The sequence below is a fragment of the Equus quagga genome, chromosome 5 (genome assembly GCF_021613505.1).
Source record: "Equus quagga isolate Etosha38 chromosome 5, UCLA_HA_Equagga_1.0, whole genome shotgun sequence".
Taxonomy (NCBI): Eukaryota; Metazoa; Chordata; class Mammalia; order Perissodactyla; family Equidae; genus Equus; species Equus quagga.
The window spans coordinates 21,744,076-21,758,826 of record NC_060271.1 but is presented as its reverse complement, the minus strand read 5'-3'; the positions used below and the strand labels follow the sequence as shown (position 1 = coordinate 21,758,826).

Sequence of the window (14,751 nt, the reverse complement as noted above, 5' to 3'; positions counted from 1 at the left end):
GTAGACTAAAAAAGAAAACTCCCCAGGTGATTCTCATACAGACATCTGGTAAAGAACCACTGTTTTAGTGGAACCAATCAAAAAATATCTATATTATTCACTCCCAAAAAGCTAGATTAGGAAGTTAAACAGATATCGGCTAAGTGCCTAGAGTGCATCGATTTAACAGAATATTATACAACTGTCAACAAGAATAAAGTAGCTATATATGTACTGATATAAAACAAACTCCAATATAGTGTTAAATGAAATAAGCAATGTGTAGAACATTTAAAATATTTTTAAAAGGGGATGTCTAGGAAAAAAAAAATTAAATTAAAAAATTGGGGCCGGCCCCATGGCTGAGTGGCTAAGTTCGCACACTCTGCTTCAGCGGCCCAGGGTTTCGCTGGTTTGAATCCTGGGCGCGGACACAGCACCACTCGTTAAGCCATGCTGAGGCAGCATCCCACATGCCACAACTATAAGGACCCACAACTAAAAATACACAACTGTGTACTGGGGGGCTTTGGGAGAAAAAAGAAAAATAAAAAAAATTACATAAAATTAAAAGGGGACGTCTGCATGTGTGTAGGCACGCACATGTGCGCACACGCTTTATACAGGAACAGCATGTCTCTTAAAGGATAGATAAGAAATTAGTAGCTGAAGTTTCCTCTAGGAAGAGAAGCAGGTGATCAAATTATAGTGAGGGCAGAGACATTTTTACTATGTGTTTTTGTACTGTTTGCATTTTCTATTAAGTGCATGGTATTGGCCACTCAAATTAACTAACTGATTTAAAAAACTTTAAGCTTAGGGGCAAAAAGAACCACTGCTTTAGAGGGAATGAGTCATTAGCAAGCAAGATATATGAAAGAGCTAGACGGGAAGGAAGCAGGGCAGTGAAATGGAACGTGGGGCTGTCGGCTGCTAAAGGGCAATTAGAGCAGTGATGAAGGGAAAGGGACAAGAGGAAAGACAGTCTTGGAAAAAAGTCCAATGCAGACAATCCTCCCTCGATTCCTTCCTGAGGTGACGTTAGGTAGACTGAGACTCAAACCAGAGAGCTCCATTTGTCCATATGCAGCTTTATTCTGAATTAACCACCTATCAAGAGTGCAGGTCCAAAGAGTAGAAAAAAATAAAGGAGCCCATCCAAAAAAGTTCCCTGGCAAGTGTGAAGGAGGGCATGACGTTAGGAGCCATGTTTAGGAAAAGAAATGTTGTCCAGCTCGTGAATGCCATTTTTGTCAATGATTCGAACACTGAAGGCTGGCAGATTCAGGATGAAGCGTTTCTGGAGCTGCAGAGAGACAGGAGGGAAATCAGTCAACAAATATTTACTGAGCACTAACTATGGGCCAGGTTCTGTTCTAGGCACTGGGCAGACCAGCAGATAAGAGCTTATATTCTATTTGGGGCAGCTGGTCCTAAGACACTGAGGAAAGCCCAAACTGCAGCTGACAGCTGACCAGAAGCTGGTGAGCATGAAGTGGGAGGCACAGCTGGGAGCTTTCTCTGGTCAGTCAGCGGACGAAAGAATGAGACAATCCAGTGCTCCAAGGCTTCATATTGCCCACAGTGCTACCTCTCAGCCTGGGAAACACAGACTTCTCTTTTAAAACGTCTCAAGGTAATAAGGCAAATAAAGGAGTGATTGCCCTAGGAATAAGCTTTGGACAAAGCAATGTACTCTCAAGTCCCAACAGTTGCTCCAGTCACCCAACCACGTTAGAAGAACTGGGTGTGAGTGTGCTTGTGTGTGTAGCTGGAGGGGCGGTGGGAAGGATGTGGGCAGAACTGCTCTTGGAACAACCCCTGCTTCTGTCTCCTCCAATCCAAGCTGACCCATCATTAAAGTAACACCTCTGCACTCTCCTAAGACTCTGCTTGAGAGGTTGTTCCACAGGAGCTGTGGCCTGCGTCCATGGAAGCAGACAGCCCCACTAACCTGGGTAGACTGAGGAACAGAGCTGGAGGAAATCTTTGCTTCTGTGGCTATCCTTCCTGGACACCTCACTTAAAGTCTCCAGAAGAAAAAAGAAGGCACAAAGCTCTCTACTTCCTCCCTTAGGAGCACATCCCAGAAATGTCCACCTCCCCAGGCTTAAGCCCCCCTCCCTTGCTATTTCCCATCTCCTTCTCAGCTGAGGGCTGGGGAGCAACAACCCATTCCATTCCAGAGTCCTCTGGCTGATGACTCCTATGTCCAGAAACAAGCTCCAAGATCAAGAAAAGGTGACAATAAGGAAATGTGGGTTTCTAAAATGATTGTCTTTAGGATCCCTGGGTAATAACGTCTCAAAGCACTTGATACTCCAGTGGCTTCTTCCTGACACTTGGGGCTGCCAGACTAATATGGTCTCTCAGCTGAACGGTTAAGCAAAGCACATGAGTTTAATCTGTTTCTGCTTTAGAAAGGGGATTTACAAACAAGAGGAAGAAGGGGGCACTGTGGACTGAAAATGACAGGCTTGTGTAAGAGGCAAACTGACATCACGTCCAATGCTCCCAGCTGCTCTCATTCTCCTACTCTCTCACTAGACCACGAATTCCAGTTTAGCCTTAGGCCCCAAGAACAGTTAAAGAATGAAAACAGGCCCGCTTTCTTTTCCTCTTCATTCTCCATTTACAGCCCAAAGCCTCAGACGATTAGGAGCAGTACCAAAATGGGTGAGGTCCATGTTCCTGGCCTCATAAACTAACGACTACTCTCCTCGTCTGCCCAAAGCTCCCCAGTTGCGTTCTATGGCCTCCTGAGTTCTCAGGGGAGGCTTTCTCTCTAGGACTCATGCACTATTAAGGGAACAGACAGTATGGCAACTATGGGTGGCACAAGAATAGAGAAGGTATAAGGTCTAGGGCAGTAGTTCTTCAAGTATGGCCCACTTACCACCTGCAGCCAAATCACCTAGGACTGCTAGTGAAAATATTCTTAGGCTCTACACCAGGACGACTGAATCGGAATCTCGGGGGCGGGGTGTGGCAGGCATGAATCTGCCCTTTTTTCTTAACAAGTTCCCCAGATGATCCTTATACATGCTAAAATTTGAGAACCACTAGTCTGGATGAACCAAAATGTAAACAAATTACAAGACTGACATTGATGAGGAGGTGACCCATGAGAGAAAAAATAAGCTTGCTACCCACCAAACTCTATCCCTAGTAGCAACTTCACATCTGGTTAGTGGGTATTTATTACACCTTCTGGCAAGGATCAGAAAAAATCCAACCAAGGAACTAGAACAATTATTGGCAAAGAGAGAGACAAAACATTCCTTTCAGGATCCCAGGGGAGCTACTCACCTCCTCTAGACATTTCCTAAGAAGCTCCACTGCCCTCTCACGTGAGATAGCTGAAAGAGAACACAGAGGCCAAGTACTCAAGGTGCTGCCATTAAGTCCAACTCTCCACTGCAACTTCTGATTAAGTTTCAAAATTCTTCAGGTCAGTGTGTCACACAAACAAAAAAAGCAAAAATATGCCTAGCCTTCTAGCTTGCAAAAAACGTATTCCATATGCAGTTGAGGGTGCTCCAGATCCAATGCTCTGGCAGCCACAAGCCATTGCAAATTGATTTGCTACAGAGAAGGGTAAGCATGACGGAATTCTGCCTCCCATGGCCAGGGCCTGCCTCTAGAGGAGTCCAGCGGCCTGCCTCTTTTTCATAGCCCATCCCCCCCACAACCCCCGCTTTAGGCCAGGGCTTAAATCAGTTCCATCTGCCCTAGCCAGCTGCAAATCAGGGAAAGAGAGGACACGGCCAGAGTTTTAGTCTCACTTTCCCAGCTGGGTCTCAGTTTAACAATGGAAAGAGAATTCATAGGATGGAGCTGAGACTCGCATAAAATAGGAGCCAAAGGAAGAGTGTATGGGCATGGCAAACCGGGATGACATATTATGCAGTCAGGCTTCAGGGGTGGTTGGTGGTTATTTCGGTGGGCAAATCAGCTGTATTACTGACAGATGCCAAATTAAGCAACAGTCACTAGGAGGCCAGGCTAATTCTTTTCAGGATGTGGCCTGGAGCTCTGGTGTGGGTGAGGTTGAGCAAGAGGGCAGCACCAAAAAAGGAATGAACAAGTCAGATTTTTACTATACTGACAGGGAAGAATGGAATGTAAGAAGTGGTTATCTGTGCTGCATCTATAGCCTGAAAAAGCTAAGAATCCTAAAAGCCTATTTGCTCACAGTGGCTGAAGTCAAGGTTGGAATTGGGGTCAGAAGATAGAATTTAGCACTAAAGCATCCCTGTCCAGAAGCTTTGCCAAGCTGACAGTTTATTGACAAGTAGAGAGTCCAGCTTTTTCTTGCAGGAGGGGGCAGCTGTGAGGTGATAAGAACCAAGGGAAGGACCCAGGCTTGTGCCTTCCAAAGCTTTGACATTTAAACAAAGAAATCTTCAGTTGTCATGCTGGGGACCTGTTCATCCTCACAGGCTCAAAACAAACACACTACTTGGTTTACTTGCTCATTCTCCAGAGCTGAGATGCTAATAAGCATCTAAGCAGGGCAAAATGAGTAAAAAACCCGAACTTTTGTAACTGAAGAATTATAGTTTTACTCACTACTCCAATTCCCCTTTAAAACAAAACCCAGCTTTGGCCATAATACTCATTTTGTCTTGCAAAAGAGGGACTTTTTATCAGCTTTTCAATAACCGTACTGACCCATAGGAGAGAGTAGCTTCCAGAGGATACCTACATATGCTTCTTAGGATCCATCCTCTATTCAAGCCCTGGCCACCCAACTCCAAGGGGTAGTGCACAAGACCAGAAAGTAGCTGAGGACAGGGCTCTACTACTCCCTACCTCGAGTGCTGGAACTTACTTGGTGTGTAGTATCGGTCCAGGATACTGAGAGTCAGGAAGGCACCATAGCCGTGGGCTGCGAAAGGGGCCTTGGCCAAGGCGGCCAGGTAGTCCATGTAGTAGAGAGCTGGACCCTCATGCTCATCGTAGCCAGCCAGGAGGAGGTTGACATGATATGGAGTCTACAAAAGAAAGACATGGCAAAGTGATGGTCAAGCAGTAACACCAACATCTCTTCCCATGGCAAATGGGAGCATCCCAATTCTTGATGAATAAGAAAATAGCTGCAGCTGAGTAAATCACAATGAAAGTAAAAATTCAGAGAAATCTAAAGGACCTAGTGTGTGGTAAGAGGTGAAGGGAGGTCGGTGTGTTTTCTTTGAATAGAAGAGCTTTTGGAGCACTTTAAGGTATATATAAGAGCTGCTCTCTGCTTAAAGCCTATGGACCAGAACTTGTTACAAAAGCATTTCAAAGGCAAAGCATGGGTGCTCTTATGTCTTTCCTAATTGCTGAAACCAATAAACACAATTCTGAGAGTGTCAGGCCACAGACTAAAGGAAGCAGCAGCTCCAACCACATCATCCAAAATAAAGAGACTCAGTCTGGGTACCTGGACCAAAATCTCAAGTGGTAAACTGTCTGCCTCACTCTTAAAGAAACAACTCTTGGGGTGGGGAAGGATAGTAGCTCTCAAATATTTAAGTCAAATAACTAAACTTTTAATGTAGACAGTAACAATGGAAGTCCACAAATACAAAGAAACATAGTAATGCTAGATGAACTGTAGATTTGGGTGAGATGCTAACATTTTTCTAATCTAACAAGGCTCCTCTAAGATAACTAAGAAGTCATTTTTATCAATGAGACAAAAAGTAGTTATAACTTAGATTTATAGATGTCCTTTCTTTGTATTACCTGAAAGTCTAAAAATGCAATTTCTACAAAGGACCTTGACCAAGTCTGCCTTGCTTTTCATCTCCAAATGGATGATTATTTTTTCTACAGCAGCTAGGCCATTTACCATGTTAAATTCAGTCTGTCTATAACCCAGGCATCAGTGGTGAGACTCCCACCTTACACGGCTTCCTTTTTCTCTGCAAAATTTGTTTTTCCTCTTGCATTTGCCTCAGTGGGTAGTGAGCAGCCCTTACCCATGGTTATGTGCCCATCCCTAAACTTATATATTCAATTAAATGCACATTAAATGAAACTGAATACACTTATGAACCCTATTATAGAGCATAAATAACAGCTAATGGTCCTAAAAGTGATATCTTACATTCTTTGAACACTGATTAACATGGCAGCCTGAAGAAACTCAGATTAGAGGAACAAGTGAAAATATTACATATTTACTTGGAATTCCAAGCCAGCTGTGCTAAGTAACATCTCCTGAATATTACAGTGTAACCCCAACCTGCAAACAAGTTTCTGCTTTGGGGATAAGATGGTGGATAGACTCAGAGGAGTAAGAACTGACCAGCAGTAGTCAAGTCTTCTGAGAAAGTAATTACCTGCCTATCACATTTCCCAGTGGGTAGTGTGCTATACTCTGCCAGGACCTGGAATTCTCTGCTGCATTCCGTGACTCCGTTCTTAGTAAGCCAGACCTTAGGCAATATATTTAACCCCTATGAGCTTCTGTTTCCTTATGTGTAAAACTGGGTTAATTAATCCTTCCCCCACCTTCTAGGGAGTACGGTGAGAAAAAATATCAGAGGTGAGGTATCCCAAATTCTGGAAGAAAAGATGCCACCTAAATTCCTAGTATATGAGCTATACCCCAGTCTCCTTTTGATAGCTTACCACTTTAAACAACAACAAAACTACTGAAATTAACTAAAGACAAAAAACATATAACTAATAGCATTTTTTTTTAAGTGTGGAAACTATTGTAAAATCAGGCAGACATAGAATATCTTGGTGTTCTTACAGTTAAAATTAGGATAGCAAAAGGAGAGAGAGACAGAGAAATATAGCAAGGGGATTCTAAATGGTTTCCCTCCCCAAGAGATTTATAATACAGTCTCTTACCTATCAAAAAATAAGTTCTTCTTTTTGCTAAGAGGATAACTCTACTCTTCCTCATTCACTGCCAAAACACTCATTGTATGGTTAACCAAAACAAAATAACTATTGCAAGTTGCAGTGGTATATTAAGGATCCACCCAGATATCCAAAGAGGCCTAACCAGCAGAACCCAGACGTGTTCTGTCTCCAGTGAGGATCTTGCCCATACTATGAGATTAAACTGCGTTTAAAACAATTAATGTGATTTTAAAAGCCACCACCAAAAGATTTTACATAAAACTATGTTAACAGAATTCCAAAAGCAAACTGTATTTCTTAAATCTATATAATATTTATTTATGCTCAGGCCTCTGACACACACACTCATCAAAGTTAGTATTCAGGAGCTAAAACACGTGGTATAGAAGATAACTCACAAATTATTGTGTGACTTTGAATTACCAACTTTTGCATGTGTGAGATGCTTAAGCATAAATAAATGGTGTTATCTAGACTAATTAAATCAATACATCTGTGTAACAACTTGCAGTTTCTGAAATTCTTCTGACAATGCTCCATCAAAGATCTCTGGTTTACACTAGTTTTTTAAAATTTCAAATAAAGTTTGGTGTACTGTCATTCTCTCACTCCTCTAAGACTGACAGCTCAAAATGACAAAGCCATAGTTATGGCTTTCTTGACTGTTATATTCCCTCATATTCTTGACTCATTAGTGTTTTCCTAGAATGAGACAAATTCCAAGCCATTCAATTTTGTGCTTTTTTACAGCACACACACATGTGACTGCTTGTGGTGTGTTTAGGGAAATAGTATGTGTAAGGCACAATCCACCTATTCAAATATTTATACCAAACATCAGCTCCATGAAGGCAGGACTATACAAGGCTTGTTCAATGATGTACAAGTATATAGTATATTCTCAATAAATAAATAAATATTTGTTGAATGAATGAATAATAAGCATACCAGAAAGCATTACACGTCTTAATATATATATGGCTAATGCCTTGTATCACAAGAAGAAAGATTAAGAAAATCACTAAACAAATGTTAGAAAGAGGTAGGTTCTACTTCTGAGAACTGGTTCAAGTTTAAATCAATTGCCAGCATCTCTTTGAATGCACATATATTCTTGCTTTTTGCTAGACTCCTGGGTCCTTCTCTTTCTACCTCCTTTTAGACATGGGTTGCTAAGTAAAGAAAAATTTAGGATATAGATCAGGCATTTAGAATTGAATGAAGGAGAGAACAATAAGCATAAATAAATATCTCAGGAAGAAAGAGCTGGGCTACACTGTAGAGTTAGATCTGAGTTTGAAATCTGGCTCTAGTACCAGATATGTGGCTTTAGAAAAGTTAGTCACAACCTCTCTGAATTCTAATGTTCACATTGAAAACAGGGGATAATACCTACTACAAAAGGGCTACAGTGAAGATTCAAAGAGATGATGCATATAAATGGTACGCATAGTACCTAAAACATAGCGAAGGTTTGATAAATGCTAAAATTACTACCAGAAAAACAATCATCTACGAAGTTCATAGTGTCCACGAAATAAACAGGGCAAGTATTCAGGAGAAGCCCATCTACTCCTGGCACTGAAATACAAGATAAATTCCTCATCTATGTCTTCATAAAGGGATACAGAGAGATGTTTTTAAAAAGTGCCCAGTACACTGCCTGACACATGGTAGGAATACAGTGAATGACAGTTTACTCCTCTTTCCTTCCTTGACTCTTCAGGGGCTCTAAACGTGATGGAGTTCATTGTCAAAAACATTCACAAGCATTGACACTTAGAGCATATCTGCTTCACGGTCAACACACCCTAACCTATCTTGAGATTGACATAGGCATTTTCTGGAAACCTGAAAAAACAAAAACAAATCCTACATCCAGATTTGGAGAGTAAATTGCTATTTATTAAGTACCTTCACGCTGTTTCCACCCTTACAAGTATGTTCCTCCTGAGTGCTAAGCCTCACTTTCGAACTACTTTTTCATCAGTTCTCTTCTTTCCCATGATCAGTATTATATGTGAGAATTTGCCAATGATTCTGGGGAAATGGGAACACTAATCAATCACGACAGAAATGCCAGAAATCCTCTATCTTTTACGAGTAATCCTTATTCTGTGCATGACATAATCGAGTCTGTGGTTATCTCCACTATTCCAATTGTTTAGATAGCAAGTCTAGGCGGTAAACAAAGTTATGAGGTCCCCAAGGTGAGGAACTGTATCTTTTATGTCTAGGCACCTTCCACAGCAAAGGCTAGGATGAATAGTATATATAATTTTGAATTAACCTAAACTTCCCAATGACCAGTAAATGAATCTAAACATTTAGCTGAGATATTCTGCCCAATGGCCTTGAGGATCACCATCAACGGTTTGTAGTGCAAATACGAACATGCTTAGGTTTAAAAGTTGTATCTAATTGAGATATATATATATATATATATACATAAAATTTTAAACAAACCATCCTGGGAACTCAAAATGAATTTTAGCTTCTAAAATAAGGTACCGCCAAAATTTTGCCTCTTTTTACAACTGCGAAAAAAAAAACTAGACAACGTGGTATCTTTTCCTCCCTTAAAAAATACATGATAGAAGCCTATTTTTTTTTTTTTTAAAGATTGGCACCTGAGCTAGTATCTGTTGCCAATCTTTTTTTTCCTTCTTCTTCTTCTCCCCAAAGCCCCCCAGTACACAGTTGTGTTTTCCACTTGTGAGTGCCTCCAGCTGTGCTATGTTGGGACACCACCCCAGCACAGCCTGATGAGCGGTGCCAAGTTGGCACCCAGGAGCCAAACCAGTGAAACCCTGGACCGCCAAAGCGGAGGGCATGAACTCAATCACTTGGCCACGGGGCTGGCCCCAAAAGCCTATTAAGTGGAGAGCTTTAAGTCATTTTGATATTTCCTCATCTATACAGCAGGAATAGTAACAGTATCCACCATTACAGGACTGTAGCAAGGGTTAAATAAATAAATCTAAAGTGGTCAATGCAATGCCTGTCACATAGTAAAAATACAAATTAGCTATTATCACCATCATTTCACCACCACCACCATCATTTTTAGCATCTGACTACATTATTTACAGATCTGACTATATAAGAAGATCAGGAAGACATACCACAGAGAACCAATAAAATTATTCACCTGTTTTTGGTTGCTAAAAGGGATAAAATTTAACCAATAAGCACATTTCTTACGTACTTCTCCCTGGGATTGAAATGGACATCCAAAGTACCCCTGAGCCCTCCAGAACTGAGCTCAGTGCCTTTATACATTTGGGAGGAAGGGGTGTAAATGGCACACACAGGCAAACTTTCCTTAAGTTAGATGGAGTTGTTTCCTTCCTCCAACTTTTGTGCATAGAACTCCTTGAATATTCCCTCTGTCATGAAAAAGAAACACTGTAGTGATTAAAAAGAGTGTGAAATTCCATAAATTTTACAGCTAAAGAGAACAGTTGTGATAAATACACTGAAACAACAAAATCAGCGACGAGAGTCTGGGCGGTGACAAGCAGCGGTGTGACATCTGGCGGAAGCCAAAGTCACAGCAAGGGGGAGAGAGGTGGGCGTGAGGAAGCATCCTGCCGAGCGTGGACACAGAAAAGGAGAGGAATTGACAGTCTTCCTTTGGAGCCAGGCCAGCCTTTGCCACCTCTAATTGAGTAGGACAACGTTGCTATGAGTGAGGTGCCGTGGAGAACAGTGCAGGTTCTTTTGTGACGTGCTGAAACCTGGAATGTTAAGCAGCGTGTGAAGCATACTTCCATTCCTGGAGGGTCAGTAATTTGGAAGGAGATGCAGAAACCACCAATGGGATAAAGGAGTTTGTCTAGTGATGACAGTGTTTTAACAAATAGACTTCTAAACACACTAAACAGAGAATGGGCTTTGAAGGGAACAGTGCTTACTATTTCTTTTAGCCTAGCCAGTGTCAAAGCAACCTAAAATTCCATCTTTGGCACTAAGTATTTCACACAAATGCAGTTTACAGAGTTAGAGGGGATCTAAAGCTCCACCAGTTTATACAAAATCCCTTCTACAAATGTGGGAACTCAAGTTCAAAGAGGGGACAGTGACTTGCCTAATTAGCGTCAGAGTCAGGACCAGGCCTCCTGATTCCAAGTCTTGTGCACTTTTCTAGGAAACCATGCTGCCTCCACAAAATGGAAATTAGTGTGAAATATGATTCAATATGTAAATGCAAGTTTCACACTCGAATATTTCAAAATGTACTATTTTGCATACCACACCTGTTGTTCTCTATTTCCTCTATCACATCTTATATGACCAATAACACTTCAAGTTTTAAAAGGGCAGGTTTAATTAATTTTTAATTAACAAATCAATTATTATTTTCTTACACTGGTGCTTTGAACTCTGAATCAGGAGCTTGTTTCCAATAACCAACAGAATTTACTAGCTATCCACTTTGGGTGGGTTTGGTGGTATAACTTTAAAATTTCAATGTCAATTTTGCTGTTTTAATTAAAGAAGGACTTTTGTACCTATATTGGAATTGCAATATTCACTATTTCAAACACTTAAAAAAAAATCTCAAAGATTTCAGCAACTTCCAACTGTCCTCGTGACCGAAGTACCTTTTCCAGCTCTAAAAGATTATGGTTCTAGGATGGGGTGGTGGTTGGGGAAGAACTACCTAACCTTAATGTCTACGCAATACAGAACCATTTGTGCCTTAACTTTAATCCTCTTTGATGCGGTCCTTTTTAAGGAAACCCATAAATCTCTTTTCTAATAACAATGGTGACTATGCCTTAAGTATACATGTACAGAGTTCATAAAAGGCTTCAACCAAATCCCGAGAGAGTTCTCTGAGACTACAACACAGGATAATTATGAAATGGGTGGATACCCTAATCAACTTCACTTGTACATTTGGAATGTGAATATATTATAAATTCAATAAATGCTATTTGACATTTACTATGTGAGAAGCACTGTGCCAGGTGATGAAGATGGAAGCCTGGATCTGGAAGGCGCTCACAAGGTAGACAAGGGTAGGAAGGATTACAGATAGAGGAAATAGCATATATGTGAAGGTAAAGAAACGTAGGAACACGAAATGTTTGGGTACTGGTGAATATAGGACATGTATACCTAGTGAATTACATGATTTCAGCAGGAAGCAGAGAGGAAATGGGATGACAGGAACTGGGACGATACCGTCATTGGCTTCCTAAAGAGTATGAACTTCACTATGTAAACCATGGAGGACCAGAGAAAACCATTCCCATTCCCCTGCTGATTCAAGCCTTTTTCATGTCTCAGAACACTGCAGAAGCAGTAGGGATGCAGGGGGAGATACGGAATATGAGATGTATTTAGAAGGCAGAACTGATAGGAATTTACAACTAGTAGAATAGAAGATGAGGAGTTAAGAGGACTCTCAATAAGGGGAAATGTGGTAGAGTAAATGTAAAAAGCTCAATTTAGATCCAATGAGCTTAAGTTATGCTGTGCAAAGGCAGCTGGCAAGATAAAATACTATACAGCCAAATTTATGAGACCAAATGAAGAGCCAGCCAGTTAGGAGGTTTTATTTACACACACGTTCCTATGCTCACATGTGGAAGACAGTGAAGAAAACAATTACAACAGGATACTATGGCAGAGGTATTCCTAGGTTGCCATGAGGGCACAAAGAGGTTGAGGGTAACATATGTGAGTGGGAAGCACAGAGAAAGTTTTCCGAAAAATGCTGAACTGAGTCTCAAATGACAATTAAGAGTTACCCATTTGGAGACGTGCAAGTACATTCAGGGGAGAATGACCAGCAAAGTGGTGTAGGCGGCAACAGCAGAGATACAAGAGAGGAGACATGGCAGGCTAGGGGAAGTGCAAGTGATTCAGTATGAAGTGGACAATGTGAATGAGAAAGGGGTCAGAGGCAGGTCTGGGGAGAGAGCAGGGGAAGCAGTGAAAGAAGAGAGATGAAGCAGAGAGGCTAATCTCTAAGACTATGAACTTTTTGGTTTTTTTATTTTATAGTATCTATAATAAATGCAAGAGACCGTGAACTTCTAAGTTTAAGAGAGCAGTTCTGGGGAGCTGAGAAGAAACTGGACTTTTTTTCTTTCATGATCACAAGCTGGGACAAGTCCTGTTATCCACTGTTGCTACAGAGAAAAAAAAAGAGAGATGAGTTGGAAGTTGAAACAGTTTCCTCTTAATCCTGTGACTGAAAAAAGTAGGAGTTTAAACTGATCAGACTCAGAATCCTACACTGACCTTTCCAAGAGGGAAGCTAAATTAAGCTGATTGCCTGACTTTCCTGATTCTCTCCTGTTTCAGAGACATTTCTCTTTCGTAACACTAAAAAACAAAGCAGCTCATGTTTATAAATTCTCAGACTAACTTGAGATATAAGGAAACAAATGTGCCTCAACACAAAGCAAACCTTTGATTTTCAGAAGCCCAAGACAAAATAAAAGAAACACTAACTCTGGAAATGAGACTAACTAACCAAGGTTTCTCTTTTTCTTTTCTTCACCTTAGGTCTCTGAAAGTGTATTTGGTATAACTGTTTGATGCTGGCAGATGCAAAATCATAATATAAAAATTGTCTTCATTTTCCTTTAATAATACTTAGCTCATGTTCAAATGTTTTTGCATAACATGTTGGCAAAAATTCTTATAATGGTTGAGTGAACTTAAACTCAGGAATGTTACAGCATTTACAACCAACATTTTAAACTTTAAAAGCAAAACATCTTTAAAATTATTTGAAAGAACTATGATTTTAAATGCCATGAGTCATAAGATAGGCGTGTGTTTTTGTTAAAAAAGCAATCAAAATCCGAGATCAACCGTGGCTTTATAACTTTACATTTGTGTTACCAGAGATAGCCACTTGGCCGTGGAGCCTCAAGTGCCCTATTTGAATGTGGGGGATACTACTGCTTGCCTGTCAGCTGTGAGGAATGAAAAGTGCTCATCTGTGCTAAAGGTCCTTGGAAGGAGGCCTAGAAAATAGTAGGTGCCCGATAAAGGTCAAAAGAATCTGAATTTTAGAAGCAAAAAATTAAATATTGTGTATATTTCAATTTTTAGCAAAATTAGATTTTAAAGTTCCCCTTCAATAATCCCCAAATTTCTGTCAACTTTACCTCTCTAAAGCTATCACTAACCCCAAGTTTGAATGATTCTCCTATTAAAGTTGTAATCTTACTGTAATTAGAAGTTTAGAAATTTAATGAGTTGAAATGCAACATGGCACAGATGCCTTATTATACCAACTAGTTAACAGTATTTGTTTTCTACATTAATTTTACTTGCTAATCAAAAATACTGCTTTCTCCCAAATAACATCAAAATAAAATTGCTGATTGTGCAATGGTAAAACCAACAACACCATGTCTGCAACAAGGCCACTTGAATTCTTTTTTTCATGAGCTGGCAATTCCCAAGGAAAATTTAAGACTCCATAAACCTTTAAGTCAGTTCTCAAAAGATACAAGGGCAGAAGCCATGTATTGTATACCACCAAGGCATATATTAAGTTGTACATGTTAAGCATGCCCATGAATATCCATGAATGTTGAACATCAGAGCTGATTCAACTCCCTGAGTTAAAAAGTAAGGTTTGCTGGAAAAGATTATTTAGGACCATCTATGACATGTTTTCGGACGTGCACAGCAACTATACGTAGAGTATTAAGAAAATCCTGGGGAAAGACTGGGAGCCCTCCTATTAGAAGACATTAGCAGCCTAGGTCTAACATAAGTTCTTCCTACCTCTTTAATAGACCTGGAAACTCCTCAGTGGTCTCCCTGCTTCCTTCTTCTTTCCCCAAATGCTCCACCAAAGAGTAGCCAATGGTCTAACCAAATCTCATCTGATCATGCTTATCACCTCTTAGCCAACAAGAGAGCCCT

At 40.5% G+C, this 14,751-nt stretch overlaps 1 protein-coding gene across 1 annotated transcript in view; it reads right to left on the bottom strand.

The window, feature by feature from the left end:
- Positions 1 to 1,050: 1,050 nt before the first annotated feature.
- PSMB2 (proteasome 20S subunit beta 2) overlaps positions 1,051 to 14,751 on the bottom strand; it is a 30,455-nt gene continuing 16,754 nt past the window's right edge. The window contains exons 4-6 of the mRNA XM_046660073.1: positions 4,814 to 4,976; positions 3,289 to 3,338; positions 1,051 to 1,285 (exon numbers count right to left, since the gene is read on the bottom strand). Coding sequence (XP_046516029.1) covers positions 1,178 to 1,285; positions 3,289 to 3,338; positions 4,814 to 4,976 — 321 coding nt within the window. The 3' untranslated portion in view covers positions 1,051 to 1,177. The remainder of the gene's footprint in view (positions 1,286 to 3,288; positions 3,339 to 4,813; positions 4,977 to 14,751) is intronic.